At 34.5% G+C, this 17,338-nt stretch overlaps 3 protein-coding genes across 3 annotated transcripts; all 3 read right to left on the bottom strand.

The window, feature by feature from the left end:
• LOC104748297 (F-box protein ETP1-like) lies at positions 1,198–2,424 on the bottom strand. The gene has a single exon (XM_010469962.1). The coding sequence runs from the start codon at positions 2,422–2,424 to the stop codon at positions 1,198–1,200; it is 1,227 nt and encodes a 408-aa protein (XP_010468264.1).
• LOC104746205 (F-box protein ETP1-like) lies at positions 3,149–4,586 on the bottom strand. Its single transcript, XM_010467624.1, has one exon. It carries the CDS (start codon positions 4,523–4,525, stop codon positions 3,362–3,364), a length of 1,164 nt encoding a protein of 387 aa, XP_010465926.1. The 5' UTR covers positions 4,526–4,586; the 3' UTR covers positions 3,149–3,361.
• Positions 10,989–13,271, bottom strand: LOC104746206 (F-box protein ETP1-like). Its single transcript, XM_010467625.2, has 2 exons — positions 12,921–13,271; positions 10,989–12,117 (listed from the first exon to the last, which is right to left on the bottom strand). The coding sequence occupies exons 1-2, from the start codon at positions 13,098–13,100 to the stop codon at positions 11,164–11,166; spliced, it is 1,134 nt and encodes a 377-aa protein (XP_010465927.1). The 5' UTR covers positions 13,101–13,271; the 3' UTR covers positions 10,989–11,163.

Genomic DNA, 17,338 nt, shown 5'->3' on the forward strand with positions numbered 1-17,338 from the left:
GGGAACTAATTAGGGGAACTTCTTTTGGTAGTGTTAACACCTTCATTCTCCTCGTGTGTTGTCCCACTTTACCATTGAAATAATCTGTTTTCAATTTGTGAATAATATGCATGGACTGAACTGGTAAACGCATGTATGTCATTGCCTGCAAGCAAAAGGCTTTGAGTTTGGAAGTGGATTTGCAGGTTCTATTTCACTTGTTTGAACTAATTTAATGCTCTCGTGATCACAAAGTAAAGATGTATGTAATGATTCTGCAGGTTCCTGACAGGTAATGAGCACAAGAACAAAATTCTTTACCGACGATGTATATAAAAGAGTATTGACAAAAACAATCTGTTCTGGTGGAATAACGACGAGGGATTTCAAATGGTGAGATAACAAACATGAGAATAACATCAAGCCAACATCAACAATTGGAGGAAGTTGTTGTTTGATCACCTCTGAGATAATTGAAAACCCTCTTTATGCAGTTTGCTTGAGGAAACTGGTGAAAATGGACTGTTGAAGGAAAAGGCATAGATAAGACTGTAGGTGGTGGTAACTGTGGCAGAAGACATACAGAGATTGCATCAGAAAACATTCAGATTCCGTAGGTGCAGGCACCCGCTCTTAAAGCTACAAGGTACCGTACATTATTGGCACATGCTTTATTGCTTGACCATGTGATTCACCCCCAACATTGTGGTTGACTGTTAGATTGTTATGCTGACATACATAATTTGAAATGAGAGGAAGATGCAGTGCTGGTCGAAATCTAATGGCGCCTTCCCTGCAGTAACTCTATGGATCTCTTTTCAATATACATTCTATATTTGGGTAGCTTTTGGATGCCCCAAAAGTTTTAAATAGTTTGTGGGTTGTGTTTTTGGTCCAATATTTGCAAGATTTAGCGGTGTGCTTGTAAGATATAGAGAAAAGACCAATAAATATATTTGCAACATACCAGCTCGGCTTAGTAGTACAAGTTAAGAGGTGAATGGGTAATGATGACTTCTAGTTGTTGTACAATTTGTAACTTACGTGAAATAAGGACTCGGAGCAGGGGAGCTTTGTACATGAGACACTTTTGTCATTGAATTAGATATGCTTGAAATTTTTAGACATAACACACTTCTTCTTTCTTTAGACATATGTTTTGATCATAAAACTTAATGTTTAAAAGCAAGCAAGGAACACTACAAAACCACATCTTGTTTAGTCACCTCTTTTTCTTTTGTTGCAACCAGCAGCAGGTAGCTCGATTTGGACCAAACTTGGAACGTAATTAAGAATAACTGGCGAATTTGCTGCATCAACCCAATCCAGCTGACCAAAACCCAATTCACGGACTTTGTTATCCTCTCCGAGAAAGAATGTCTTGTCGATGGACTTGTTCTCGTCTTCCATCCACCTTTCACTACACACGGCGACTTTCTTATCCTCGTCAAGCAAAAAGTGGACATTAGAAGTAATCTGAAGATCAGGGCTCAAATCAACTGCTAAGACCTTGCTCCCGGACACCACTTTGGTGGACACATCAATCTTACTCGTCACCCATATCTCAGCCTTGGATGCCTCATTTGGCTGTAAAAACACGGAGAGCTTCTCTTCTCCAACAACGGAAAGACTCAAAACCTCATGCCTTGGATACTGACGGGGAAGAGCCACAAACAGAGATGATTTCTCAGTAGAAAAATCAAATCTGACCAATGACAAGCTAAGTTGCGGTTTTGATTTCTCCTTAGCAAAAAAGTAAGCACTTCCCGTTAAAAACACGACGTAATCGTTGGCAGAGCAATCAATGGACCATCCTGGTGGAGTGAGATCACCGTCAGGAAGCCTCCTCCACGAATCATTAGAGTTAAGCTCGTAGATTTCTATATCTTCGCCATGAAAACCAAAGCACAAAATTTTGTAGCTTCTTTTACTACAGGACTTGTTCTTGTTCTTGTCTTGCTTGTAGTAGTATCCGAGAACAAATATGGTACTATTCATCTTACGATTGCGGGCTTCGATCCACCTGGTTTGACCAGTAAACGGGTTCCAAACCACTATTTTAGTACCAAACCAAGTGATGTCTCCGTCGTAGGGGTTGCATAACAATAAGCCGTCGCAGTGACAGACATTAGCTATATCGTACTGAGATGAATTGTTAAAATGCGGATGTGGTAGGCTAAGCTCTTTTTTTACCTCTAGAGATGGAGGAACATCTCCATTGGGAAGATTGATGCTCACCGGACAAATCCGGCACTTCTCTGTCAAGATGAGAGAGTGAATCTCCTTTGCGGCTTTATCGCGGTGCTCGCTTCCGAATCTCCGATCATCTTTGAATAAACGGTTCCATCGTTTGCAAGTAGCTCGTAATCGTTTAAGGGAAGTGGCCGGAACGCGATAGAGAATCTCATCTACCAAATCATTAAGAAGCTCCACCGGTCTCGCCATTGATCTCAGCTGATTGTAAAGTTAGGGTTTTGCTTTTCACGTTTCTTCTTTCTTTGCCAACATATATAATTTTGGATAGGAGCAAACTAAAATGTTAATTTATGTTGAGAATGGAAAGTTTCTATTTATGTTTCGAATTGTTGGTTTAATGTCGGTACAAGAATTGAATTGAGAGGTCTGTCTGAACCAATTAAACCGTACCGCCATAACAATTCTCATTAGTTTCGGAGAGTCCGATTTTGATATTTACAATGGCTTCTTCTTCTTCTTTTTGCATCCGGATTGGGATAACATATATAGGGCCTTCACATACTGATGCAGCTCATCGCATGAAGTATAGAGTCAGGTCAGTTCAGGTAATGACTGGTGGTGGTGTTCTTTTGTTTGAAAACTTTATCTATGTATATTGCTTATCTTCGTTAGGATTAGTATTTGAAATGGAAGCAATCTTCACATAAAGTATCTCACTTTCTTCATGATGTGGCAGGAGATCTTCAGCTAGAGAGACCATTGAAAGACTAGCTTATGGAAATCAATTTACTCTAATCTCTCTTTACATATGTTATCCCTTCACATTATTTGGTGCATTCTCTTACCTCAAAGTACTCTGTTTTTGGAGAAACTCATGCCCTTTCCACACAATGAAAAGGGGAGGAGGGGTGAATATATAAACATGGTAGATCCTTAGAAACACTCGTTTATGTATTTGTATGGACTTGAGAGGTAAAATAATTTCCATCATTAGCAGCTGACCGCCTTTTGTATCAAATCACTTTGCAAACATTTTTAGAAGTCGATTCGTTTAAGACATAACACTTATTTGTTAGACATATGCTGTACGAGACATGTTTAGACCATAATACTTAAAAAAAAAAAAACTGTGTTTAAAGCAAGCACGCAAGAAACAGTACAAGACCACATCTTGTAGAGGTTGTTTTTAGTCTTCAGCAGGTAGCTCGATTTGGACCAAACTTGGAACGTAATTAAGAGGAACTGGCCGAGGTCCTGTCTGATATGTAGTCGGATCAAAACCAAATTCACTGACTTGGTTATCCTCGCCGAGAATGTATATCTTATCGATGCAGAGGCTGTCGTAATCCATCAATCTCTCACAACACACGGCGACTTTCTTATCCTCGTCAAGCACAAACGTTACCTCATCAGTAATTTGAAGATGAGGGCTCAAATCGAATGCTAAGACCTTGTTCCAGGACACCGCTTTGGTGGAGTCATCATCAATCTTACTTGTCACCCATATCTCAGTCTCGGATGTAGAATCGGGCTGTAAAAACACGGAAAGTTTCTCGTCCCTAACAGCAGAAAGTCTCAAAATTTCGCACCTTGGACGCTGATAGGGAAGACGCAAAAACAGAGATGATTTCTCAGTAGAGAAATCAAATTTGAGCAATGACAAGCCAAGTTGCGGTTCTGATTCCTCCTTAGCAAAAAAGTAAGTATTTCCCTTCAAAGACGCGAAGTCTTCAGCGATCACAGCGGTCCAGCCTGGTGGAGTGAGATCACCATCATCAGGAATCCTCCTCCACGAATCAGAGGAGTTAAGGTCGTAGATTTCTGTTTCTTTGCCAGCAGGATCAAAGCACAAAATTCTTTGACTGCAGGAGGACTTGTTGTTGTTGTACCCGAGAACAAATGTAATGAATGGATTCCAACGATTGTCGGCTTCGATCCACCTGGTTTGACCAGTAAACGGGTTCCAAACCACTATTTCATAGTGGCATGCGGTGGGACTGGTGATGAAATCGCGGACGCATAACAATAAGCCGTCGCAGTGAAAGACTTGGGTCGTCATATCGAATTGACGTGAATTGTTAGAACGCGGACGTGGTAGGCTAAGCTCTCTTTTTACCTCTACAGATGGAAGATTGATAATGCTCAACGGACAAATCCTCTGCTTCTCTGTCAAGATGAGAAATAGAAACTCCTTTGCGGCTTTATCCCGGTGCTCACTCGCGAATTTCCTATCTTCTTTGAACAGACGGTTCCATCTTTTGCAAGTAGCTCGTAACCGTTTCAGGGATGTGGCCGGAACGCGATAGAGTATATCATCTACCAAATCGTTTACAAGCTCCGGTATCACCATCGATCTCAGTCTCAGCTGCTGTAAAAAATCTAGGTTTTTGCTCTTTCTTCAAAGGGCTTGTTTGAATTTTAGTACGTTTAATAAGCAGTATATTTGACTCTGTATGTCTTAGATATAGTGAGAGAAAAAAAAGGTGGCTGAGTGAGAGAAAGGTTGCTGAGTGAGAGAAAGGAAAGTGGATGGGTGACTGAGAGGTAGAGGGGAACGTAGAACGGTAGACGTGAGAGGGAAGAAAGTGGGTGGGTGACTGAGAGATAGAGGGGATTAGGGGAACGTGGAGTCAGCAGCAAATTTTTTTTTTTGCTCTTTTCTTATTCCATCGATATATCTTTATTTTTTAAATTCTACTGTTACACTTTCTAATCTAAACCTATAAAATACACTCTAATATAAATTAGTTTTTTTAAAAACTTTCAAATACAAATTTTTTTTATATATAATTTGATATGCATTTTGTTTAATTGTTTTAAATATATTAGGACTCAGACCCTAGCGATGTCGCGGGAGAAGTATTTTAGAAAAAAATAAATAAAATTTAAAATTTAAAATTATACATTATGAAAGCATTTGTATGTAATAAAATTGTTTGAATACATAAACATTAAACATAAACTGTTACTAAAAACACAATCATCAAAATGAAAGCTACAATTAAACGCAACTTTGCAAAAAAATATTGTTTAAAGTATTATAAATATAAGGTTTTTTTATGAAATATTATAGTAAAGCTACAATTAAAAAAATTATTACGACAAAGTGATCATAACTGAGAATATTGAACTAATGGTTGGAATGAGTAAATATAATTTTCTATTAAATAATTATAATTAAAAACAAAATAATATAAATTTTAAATCTTAAAATATTTTTTAACGAAAAGTTACGATAAATAGACGCAACGCAACTATAAATTCTATATTAAGTTTTATTAAATTTCTATATTGCTATAATTATTTCTAAAATTTTAGTTAGATTATAGAATAACGTTGAATATTACATATTAATATTCAAATTATTTAGATTAAACGTAAAACGGAAAATTTGTTTCAACGAATAATGATTTGTTAGTTATTGATGAAAAGACAAATATATAGAAAGTTCAAAAGACATGACTATTTAAATAGACACACCTATTCGAACGAAAAGTTGTGATGAAAACATATGAATAAAATATAGTGAAAAGACACAACTCTAAAATGAACAGATACAACTTTTTGAGTTTAAAAAAAAAGGAATAAAAACAATTTTCTTACAAAAAAATACTAAGCAAAGTCGCAACTGTTGTTTGTATTTATTCAGATTGTTATTCTTATTTTTAAATATTAAACTATTTTTAACAAAAAGTTACGGTAAAAATAGTGGCAACCATAATTTCTATATTAAGTTGTATTAAATTTCTCTACTGCTATAATAATTTCTAAAATTTTAGTTAGATTATAGAATAATGCTGAATATTAGATATTAATATTTAATTATTTAGATTCAACATAAAATGGAAAATTTTGTTTCAACGAACTTGTTAGTTACTGATGAAGAGACAAATATAAAGAGAGTTCAAAAGACATGACTATTTAAATAGACACACCTATTAGACCAAAAAGTTATGATGAAAATATATAAATAAAATATAGTGAAAAGACATAACTTTACAATGAACAGATACAATCGTTTGAATTAAAAAAAAATATATGAAAAGGTGCTACAAAAAATCGCAAATGTTGTGTCTGCACTTGATTTCACCTAATAATCCATATAAACTGCTTTTAAATAGAAGACATCTTTATTACCATATTAAGAAGTCAAATTTAAAAACTTATTATATAATTCATCTAACTCTTGAAAAAAACTCTAGTTATTTTCATGAAATTTTTATATTTAAAATTAACTAAGACTTGTAAATTAGATTCGTCACTCCAAAAATCTTTTGTTAAATCAAGAATTGAAGGAATATTTTTACTTTTAAAAGAATGAATGCCAGAGAATAATTTAGAAATGTGTAAATACTGTTGATATTGAAATTTTATATTATTTTGTGTCATGGCAAAAAATGAAAATAGTTCAAAAAGACAAATATATCTAGAGTTCAAAAAATATGAATATATGAATAAACACAACTCTACAATGAACAATTTTACAAAAAAAAATTGTTATAATGAACAATCGCAACTTTTTCTAAAACACACAATTTAATTTTTGTACAGATTTTTTTAAAAAATATCCAAAAGGTACGGTTGAAAAAACACAACTTTTGATGGCATTTTCGGATTGCTATTATATATAGACATTAAATTTTTATATTTAAAATTAACTAAAAGTTGTAGATTAGATTCATCATTCCAAAAATCTTTTGTTAAATCAAGAATTGGAAGAGTTTCTTTACTTTTAAAAGAAACAATGTTAGAGAATAATTTAGAAAGCTGTAAAAACTGTTGATATTAAAATTTTGTATTATTTTGTGTCATGGAAAAAAAATGAAAACAGTTCAAACATATAGATTTCAAAAGATACGAATATTCAAATAAACACAACTCTACAATGAACAGTTGCAAATTTACAAAAAAAATCAATACAATGAACAATCGCAACTTTTTGTAAAACATACAATTTAAAATTTTTTACAGATTTTTTTAAAAAATTATCCAAAAGGTACGATTGAAAAAACACAACTTTTAGTGGAATTTATTCGGATTGGGTTTAAATATATTGAAAATTCAAATCCAAAAACTCACTATGTAATCCATCTAACTCTTGGAAAATCACTCTAGGTATTTTCATTAAACTTTATATTTAAAATTAACTAAAAGATTAAATTAGATTCATCATTCCAAAAAACTTTTGTTAAATCAAAAATTAGAGGAACTTCTTGACTTTAAAAAAAATGAATGCTAGAAAATAATTTAGAAAAATGTATAAACTATTGAGATTGAAATTTTAGTTGACTTTGTGTCATGGCAAAAAAAAATGAAAACATTTCAGACAGATAAATATATATATATATATATATATATATATATTTCAAAAGATACGAATGTTCTAATCAACACAACTTCACAGTGAACAGTTGTAACTTTTCATAAATAACCGTTTTAATGATCCATCACGACTAATCAGAAAATATCCAAAATGTACGATTGAAAAAACACAAATGTTGGTCGCATTTATTTGGATTGTTATTATTATATAGATTTTATATCACAACTGATATATATGATTGTTCTGTACATATTTATTGTTGGATGATTTTTAATCCGTACATAAGTATTGCTGCATTGTTTTTAATTCGATTTCAAATAAAATTTATCTAAAACATTTACTATATTACAATTCCAACAAAAAATTGTATAACTAAAACCATTTCTCACCTAGACACACACACTATTGCTTTCACAAATGGACCCTACAACTATTTTGTCAATTGCAAATATATAGTAAATGTATTACTTTCCTAATAATCTTTTGAAAATGTACTAAAACTCAATTTATCTCTTTCTTTAATGGGGACAAAGTTTTAATTAAAGCTTTATAGTTGAAATTTCTGGTTTAATGTCGGTTTGATGTGAAGTCAAGAAGTGATTGAATTTGTTTTTCTACGGTTTGCAGTGGTAAAAGAAACAGTTAGGGTCTGAATGGTGACTGTGGTCGGGGCGGCCAAATCCGTCAGCGGTTTAGTCCGCTTCAAAAATAGGGCGGACAATAGACCACTACGGACCAACTTTATTTATACACAAAAATAGATCGCAGTTGGTCTGCAACGGTTTTCTTTCTGTATTTTTTGGACCGCACCACTTCGAGTGAAGGATTTGTCTAGTCTGACCGATGTTACCATTCAAACCCTTAGGGTGTTGGTAAAGTGAAGACTATTTTTTATCGCGGAAGAATAAATAGCCTTCAAGCCAATTCGAGTAAGTTGTTTTTCTTTTTACTTTGACCATCCCGGAGATAAAATTTAACCATCCCTCTTTATGCTGTTTTTTTGAGAGATTTGAGATTATTTGTCACACAGCTGAAAATGTTTGATAAGGAAAAGATTTGTAATTGCGTTTGAGAGATTTGAGACCAGGGTAAGCCAGTTGTTAACATTTGAGTGCATTGTCTCATCAAAATCTTATTTGTTTACTCATATCTCTGTCGTTCTTTGATGTATCCTGAGTTGTAAATGTTGTAATAAAACCGAAATTGAAGTTTCTCTTCTCTAACACCCGGATACTAATAACATCATTTTCAATCGTTTCCAATTATTTTTATATGAGAAAATTTGTAATCATGTTTTTAACGTGTAGTTTTGTAAAATGTAAACATTATTGGAGTGTAGAAGAGGAGTGTGGCTTTTTATAAAGTTCCAGACTTCCAGTGAGTGAGCGAGCCACGTGTCATCTGGAGAGTGTTCCAAGTGAGCACTATGTGCCACGTCAGTATTTTTAGAGGCTCTAAATAAATAACGGTTTGAAGAGATTTACGCCACTAGATATGCTAAAATCCAGGTTTAAACTTTTAAAATTCTTTCTGAGGATTCTTTGAGAGGATTGCAACATTGTTGCATATTGGCAGGCCTTTTCACATACTGACGCAACATATCACATGAAAGAACAGAGTCCGATCAGTTCAGGTAATGACTTGTCTTGCACAACTCGTTATTGTTGTTAATATATATTATCTTCACTTGGTTAAGTTTGTACCTGTTTGGAAATCCAGATTCTTGATTATGTCTCCCGAGTCCACCAGGTTGTATAGTATTCCAGGGGCATCTAGTAGACCAATGAGAATTTGTTTGACTATGGAGTATGTGTGGATCTCCTTTTAAAAGATGCAGCTATCATCTTTGGGGAACTAATTAGGGGAACTTCTTTTGGTAGTGTTAACACCTTCATTCTCCTCGTGTGTTGTCCCACTTTACCATTGAAATAATCTGTTTTCAATTTGTGAATAATATGCATGGACTGAACTGGTAAACGCATGTATGTCATTGCCTGCAAGCAAAAGGCTTTGAGTTTGGAAGTGGATTTGCAGGTTCTATTTCACTTGTTTGAACTAATTTAATGCTCTCGTGATCACAAAGTAAAGATGTATGTAATGATTCTGCAGGTTCCTGACAGGTAATGAGCACAAGAACAAAATTCTTTACCGACGATGTATATAAAAGAGTATTGACAAAAACAATCTGTTCTGGTGGAATAACGACGAGGGATTTCAAATGGTGAGATAACAAACATGAGAATAACATCAAGCCAACATCAACAATTGGAGGAAGTTGTTGTTTGATCACCTCTGAGATAATTGAAAACCCTCTTTATGCAGTTTGCTTGAGGAAACTGGTGAAAATGGACTGTTGAAGGAAAAGGCATAGATAAGACTGTAGGTGGTGGTAACTGTGGCAGAAGACATACAGAGATTGCATCAGAAAACATTCAGATTCCGTAGGTGCAGGCACCCGCTCTTAAAGCTACAAGGTACCGTACATTATTGGCACATGCTTTATTGCTTGACCATGTGATTCACCCCCAACATTGTGGTTGACTGTTAGATTGTTATGCTGACATACATAATTTGAAATGAGAGGAAGATGCAGTGCTGGTCGAAATCTAATGGCGCCTTCCCTGCAGTAACTCTATGGATCTCTTTTCAATATACATTCTATATTTGGGTAGCTTTTGGATGCCCCAAAAGTTTTAAATAGTTTGTGGGTTGTGTTTTTGGTCCAATATTTGCAAGATTTAGCGGTGTGCTTGTAAGATATAGAGAAAAGACCAATAAATATATTTGCAACATACCAGCTCGGCTTAGTAGTACAAGTTAAGAGGTGAATGGGTAATGATGACTTCTANCTAAGTCCCTAACATTGTGGTTGACTGCTAGATTGTTATGCTGACAGGGGGATACATAAATTTGAAATGAGAGGAAGATGCAGTGCTGGTCAAAACCTAATGACTCCTTCCCTGCAGTAACTCTATGAATCTCTTTTTTAATACACATTTTGCACAGCTTAAGGTTAAACGACAAATCAAAGAGTTTGTTATGAGTAAACGTCTTCTGATATGTTTCAACTTTGGATGTCCCAGCAAAACGCAAGTTTAGCTGCGGTCTTAAATAATTTGTGGGTTGTGTTTTTGGTCCAATATTTGCAAGATTAAGCGGTGTATTTGTAAGATATAGAGAAAAGACCAATTAATATATTTGCAACATACCAGCTTGGCTTAGTAGTACAAGTTAAGAGGTGAATGGGTAATGATGACTTCTAGTTGTTGTACAATTTGTAACTTAGGTGAAATAGAAAGGACTCGGAGCAGGGGAGCTTTGAACATGAGAGACACTTTTGTCATTGAATTATAGAAATGCTTGAAATTTTTAGACACACTTCTTCTTTCGATCATAAAACTTAGTGTTTAAAAGCAAGCAAGGAACACTAGAATACCACATCTAGTTTAGTCACCTCCTTTTCTTTTGTTGCAACCAGCAGGTAACTCGATTTGGACCAAACTTGGAACGTAATTAAAAATAACACTTATTTGTTAGACATATGCGGTACGAGACATGTTTAGACCATAATAATACTTAAAAAAAAAACTGTGTTTAAAGCAAGCAAGCAAGAAACACTACAAGACCACATCTTGTAGAGGTTGTTTTTAGTCTCCAGCAGGTAGCTAGATTTGGACCAAACTTGGAACGTAATTAAGAGGAAATGGCCGAGGTTCTGTATATGTAGTCGGATCAAAAGCAAATTCACTGACTTGATTATCCTCGCCGAGAATGTATATCTTATCGATGCAGAGGCTGTAGTCGTCGTGATCCATCAATCTCTCACAACAGAGGGCCACTTTCTTATCCTCGTCAAGCACAAACGTTACCAGCCCAGTAATTTGAAGATGAGGGCTCAAATCAAATGCTAAGACCTTGTTCCAGGACACCGCTTTGGTGGAGTCATCATCAATCTTACTTGTCACCCATATCTCAGCCTTGGATGTATCATCGGGCTGTAAAAACACGGAAAGTTTCTCGTCCCTAACAGCAGAAAGTCTCAAAATTTCGCACCTTGGACGCTGATAGGGAAGACGCACAAACAGAGATGATTTCTCAGTAGAGAAATCAAATTTGAGCAATGACAAGCCAAGTTGCGGTTTAGATTTCTCCTTAGCAAAAAAGTAAGTATTTCCCTTCAAAGACACGATGTCTTCAGAGAACATACCGCCCCAGCCTGGTGGAGTGAGATCACCATCAGGAATCCTCCTCCACGAATCAGAGGAGCTAAGGTCGTAGATTTCTGCATCTTTGCCACCAGGACTAAAGCACAAAATTTTGTAGCTTCTTTGATTGCAGGAGGACTTGTTGTTGTTGTACCCGAGAACAAATGTTATGAATGGCTTCCAACGATTGTGGGCTTCGATCCACCTGGTTTGACCAGTAAACGGGTTCCAAACCACAATTTCATAATGGGATGTGGGGAAATCGCGGACGCATAACAATAAGCCGTCGCAGTGAAAGACGTTGGTCTCAAGCAACGGCTTAGAGGGATCAGCTGGTAGGCTAAGCTCTCTTTTTACCTCTACAGATGGAAGATTGATAATGCTCAACGGACAAATCGTCTGCTTCTCTGTCATNATCTCTCACAACAGAGGGCCACTTTCTTATCCTCGTCAAGCACAAACGTTACCAGCCCAGTAATTTGAAGATGAGGGCTCAAATCAAATGCTAAGACCTTGTTCCAGGACACCGCTTTGGTGGAGTCATCATCAATCTTACTTGTCACCCATATCTCAGCCTTGGATGTATCATCGGGCTGTAAAAACACGGAAAGTTTCTCGTCCCTAACAGCAGAAAGTCTCAAAATTTCGCACCTTGGACGCTGATAGGGAAGACGCACAAACAGAGATGATTTCTCAGTAGAGAAATCAAATTTGAGCAATGACAAGCCAAGTTGCGGTTTAGATTTCTCCTTAGCAAAAAAGTAAGTATTTCCCTTCAAAGACACGATGTCTTCAGAGAACATACCGCCCCAGCCTGGTGGAGTGAGATCACCATCAGGAATCCTCCTCCACGAATCAGAGGAGCTAAGGTCGTAGATTTCTGCATCTTTGCCACCAGGACTAAAGCACAAAATTTTGTAGCTTCTTTGATTGCAGGAGGACTTGTTGTTGTTGTACCCGAGAACAAATGTTATGAATGGCTTCCAACGATTGTGGGCTTCGATCCACCTGGTTTGACCAGTAAACGGGTTCCAAACCACAATTTCATAATGGGATGTGGGGAAATCGCGGACGCATAACAATAAGCCGTCGCAGTGAAAGACGTTGGTCTCAAGCAACGGCTTAGAGGGATCAGCTGGTAGGCTAAGCTCTCTTTTTACCTCTACAGATGGAAGATTGATAATGCTCAACGGACAAATCGTCTGCTTCTCTGTCATGATGAGAAATAGAAACTCCTTTGGGGCTTTATCCCGGTGCTCACTCGCGAATTTCCTATCTTCTTTGAACAAACGGTTCCATCGTTTGCAAGTACTTCGTAACCGTTTCAGGGATGTGGCCGGAACGCGATAGAGTATCTCATCTACCAAATCGTTAGGAAGCTCCACCGGTCTCGCCATTGATCTCAGTCTTAGCTGCTGTAAACAATCTAGGTTTGTGCTCTTTCTTTTTAAGGGCTTGTTTGAATTTTAGTACGTTACTTCGGTCTTAGATATAGTGCTAGAAAAGAAGGTAGCTGAGTGAGAGAAAGGTTGCTGAGTGAGAGAAAAGAAAGTGGATGGGTGACTGAGAGCTAGAGGGGAACGTAGAAGTGAGAAAGAGGAAAGTGGGTGGCTGACTGAGAGATAGAGGGGAACGTCGGGTCAGCAGCAAATTTTTCTTGTTTTTCTCTCTTATTTCTTATTTCATCTACATATCTTTATTTTTTTCTTTAATTTTACTGTTACACCTCCTATATCTAAACCTGAAATACACTAATATAAATTAATTTTATTTTAAAAAAAATTTCAAATACATAAAAATCTATAGTTTTTTAATAATTTGTTATGCATTTTGTTTTATTGTTTTAAATATATTTTATATCACAACTGATGTATATGATTATTCTGTACATATTTATTGTTATATAGTTTTTAATCCGTACATATTTATTGTTGGTTCAGAATAATCATATACAACAATAAGCATGTATGAATTAAAAATCATCCAGCGATAAATATGTACAAAATAATCATATACATCAGTTGTGATATAAAATAATAAAAATGCATCCTACTATATTAATTGAGAAGTACAAATATGAAACTAACCTTAAAACGTGTAGAAAATTACATTCAATTGCTATTAGAAAAAATTAATTAAGCTTAATTAACTAATTTAAATAAATATAATTAATTAAAAAATAAAATAAAAACTCAAAATCTAAAAAAATATTTTCTTTCTATATTAAATTATGGACGAAATTAATAACTATTTTTAAAAAAATATATAAACCAATCAGAATTTTAAAAAATAAGATTTTATATCCAAGTATACAATACAATTATTTTTAATAACTAAATTTAAAGATTTTGTTAAGATTTCAAATTATGATTCTCCTATCATCTTTATTTTATTTTATTTACAAATTGTTTGGAATTTTCATATAATACTTATAATTAATAAAATGCATATTTTCTGCATATGTTGTGATTTGAATTTTTTAAAACGAAGATATTTTACTCAATGTATGAAAATATGTGTTTTAATTTCCATATTGGCGGGTTAGTAAAACTAAATTTATATAGATGATAAATTAATAATTTTTATTTGCTCAAAATTATAATATTAAAATTACTATTTTATATTTCACAAAATAATGATGCAAATACAACAAACAAAAAATATAAAACTGTAATAATACGCCAAAAATAAAATACTATAATATTTTAAAATAATTAGTATTCAAATAGACTAATAAATTTACATAAAAATTAAAAATAAATATTATCTCAAACAAAAGAACTTTTAAAAAAAATAAAATAATAATTTTTATTATTATATTATAATTTTTAATAAAAATATTGACCCGTGCTTAAAGCACGGGATATCTCCTAGTATAAATTATAAAGAAAAAAGATAGATTTTTTTTTGTATCTGAAAAATTGGTATGAAACTAATTTATATTATCTAATATTAGACTAACTATATAAAATAAATAAAAAGATTAAATTTTTTTTCTCTCTCTCACCCACACACTATTGTTTTCCCTCTCTCACATAATTTTCTCTCTCTCACCTATACACTCACACACTAATGCTTTCACAAATGGACCCTACAACTATTTTGCTAATTGCAAATAGTAAATGTATTACTTTTCTAATAATATTTTGATAATGTACTAAAACTCAACTTATTTATTTCTTTAATGGGGACAAAATTTTAATTAAAGCTTGATGGTTGGAATTTCTGGTTTAATGTTGGTTTGATATGAAGTCAAGAAGTGATTGAATTTGTTATTATGCGGTTTGCAGTTGTTAAAGGGAAAGTTAGGGTCTGAATGGTGACTGCGGTCGGGGCGGCCAAATCCATCAGCGATTTAGTCCGCTCTAAAAATAGAGCGGACAACAGACCGCTGCGGACCAACTTTACTTGTACAGAAAAATAGATCGCTGTTGGTTTGTAGCGGTTTTCTTTTTGTATTTATTGGACCGCACCATTGCCGACTAAACTTGTGAATAGTAAATAAAAAGCGCTCTAATCCGCTGACAGATTTGTCTGCCCTGATCGCTGTCACTATTCAAACCCTTAGGGTGTTGGTAAAGTGAAGACTCATTTTTACCGAAGGAGAAGAAATAGCCTTCAAGCCAATTCAAGTAAGTTGTTTTTTCTTGTTTTTTTGACCATCCCGGAGATAAAATTTTACCACCCCTTTTTATGCTGTTTTTTTTTTTAACATCTTACTTTATTTTATTAATTGAATCAGAGATTACATAATTGTTTGTAAGGAATACAGATACAACCAAAACGTGATTAAACTTAAGATGAAGAAAATCCAACCGAACAAGTGAAGTAGCCGTTGCTTTCTTTTGTAAGCCTTGCACGCTAATAGATTATTAAATATATTATCTTCCTTCTTTGTCTTCTTCTTCAATCCGATATGATTGTTTCCTTTGGCTATCGTTCTTTTGACGAAATTCCATTTAACTTTAAAACGATCAATGGTAACGATCTATCTGTTACATCGCTTCCCAACAAAACATCTCAAGGAGATGACATTTTTCTTGGTTATAGCTAATACCCATAATTTTTTTGCGTATCCGATTCTCCGCACCGATGCTTCTCTTCTTGGAATGCTTGATATTCCTGGATCCCAAACTTGTCGACCAATGCACCACTCAAATCGAGATTTATCGATCGTTGTGTTTATCACATTATGAAAGGTTTTGTTATCACAATATGCCTTTGGAATCACTTGTAATTGCTCATCACACCGAATCGTTGAATCTATTGTGGGAATATCAAACGAACGGTGGTTGATTCCAGTAGGAATCCTTACACTGTCGCAGAAGAACATAACAGCCATCACCCAAATGGTGAGGAATAACCTTTCTCTCGCCGACACTAACACACAGGAAAACATTTCGCATCCACTGGGAAAACAGGAGAAGAATACACAAATTGAAGTAAACCGCCTTCGAAACCTTAAAAACACCGTGAGGAAAACAAATAAAGTAGTTAAGAATTTTAGAGAGAAACTATTGAGAATTGAATTCATAGGATCTCGGGAAGATATGAGCGGCCACCGTAAGGGAAATGCCATGATCACTTTCCGATCACCCTAAAAAAACGGTTGTGAACTAAAAAAACAAATACATGAAGTAAAAGTACAAAGGAAAGAAAAAGCATAGAGAAGAAGTAGTACGGCCGACGCCAAAGTTGACGCCGGCCGGATAATACAACAGAGGAGTTTAGGTTCTAATAACAGTCGCCTTCTTCGTCGCCTTGGGGAGGGGGTGAGAGACGGATTTTATGCTGTTTATGCTGTTTCTTTGAAAGATTTGAGATTATTTTTCATACACTCATTTTATTTAAGATTAAGCTGAAAATGTTTGATAAGGAAAAAAAATTTAATTGCGTTAGAGAGATTTGAGACCAGGGTAAGCCAGTTGTTAAGACCTTGTCCATGACAACATTTGAGTGCATGGTCTCATCAAAATCCTATTTGTTTACCCATATCTCTTTCTTTCCTTGATGAGTTGATGTATCCCTGAGTTGTAATAAAACCGAAATTGAAGTTTCTCTTCTCTAACACCCGGATACTAATAACATCATTTTCAGTTGTTTCCAATATTTTTTATATGAGAAAATTTGTAACCCCCTTAATTTGGAAAGTAGATGTTTTTTACGTGTAGTTTTGTAAAATGTAAACATTATAGTTCTTTCTAGCAGATAAAACAATTAATTTGATACTTACATTTTGTGTGGTCACAAGTAAATTGTTTGTACCACTTTCATTAAAAATTTTGAGTCACAAGTTGTATTATGCTTTATGCATGTCCCCCGATCAATGCGGTCCAGCTTACTAACCTCAATAACTCCAAATCCCCATTTTTTCTTTCTTCTTTGGGTCTTTTTAAAACAAGGCCATGAATCATGATTCGTACTATTGGGGGGGTGTATTGAACTTAATATTTTAGGAGATTTGATGAGATTTTAATATTTTAGGATTTTGAGAGATTTAATGTAGTTTTAGGAGATTTTGATTATTTGGTAGAGATTTTAAATGATTTAATAAGAAAATGATTTGGGATTAATGAGATTTGATTATTGAATTTTAGGTGATTTTAGGATATTTAGAAAAAAAAAAAAAAAAAAA

The sequence above is a fragment of the Camelina sativa genome, chromosome 15 (assembly GCF_000633955.1).
Source record: "Camelina sativa cultivar DH55 chromosome 15, Cs, whole genome shotgun sequence".
NCBI lineage: Eukaryota > Viridiplantae > Streptophyta > Magnoliopsida > Brassicales > Brassicaceae > Camelina > Camelina sativa.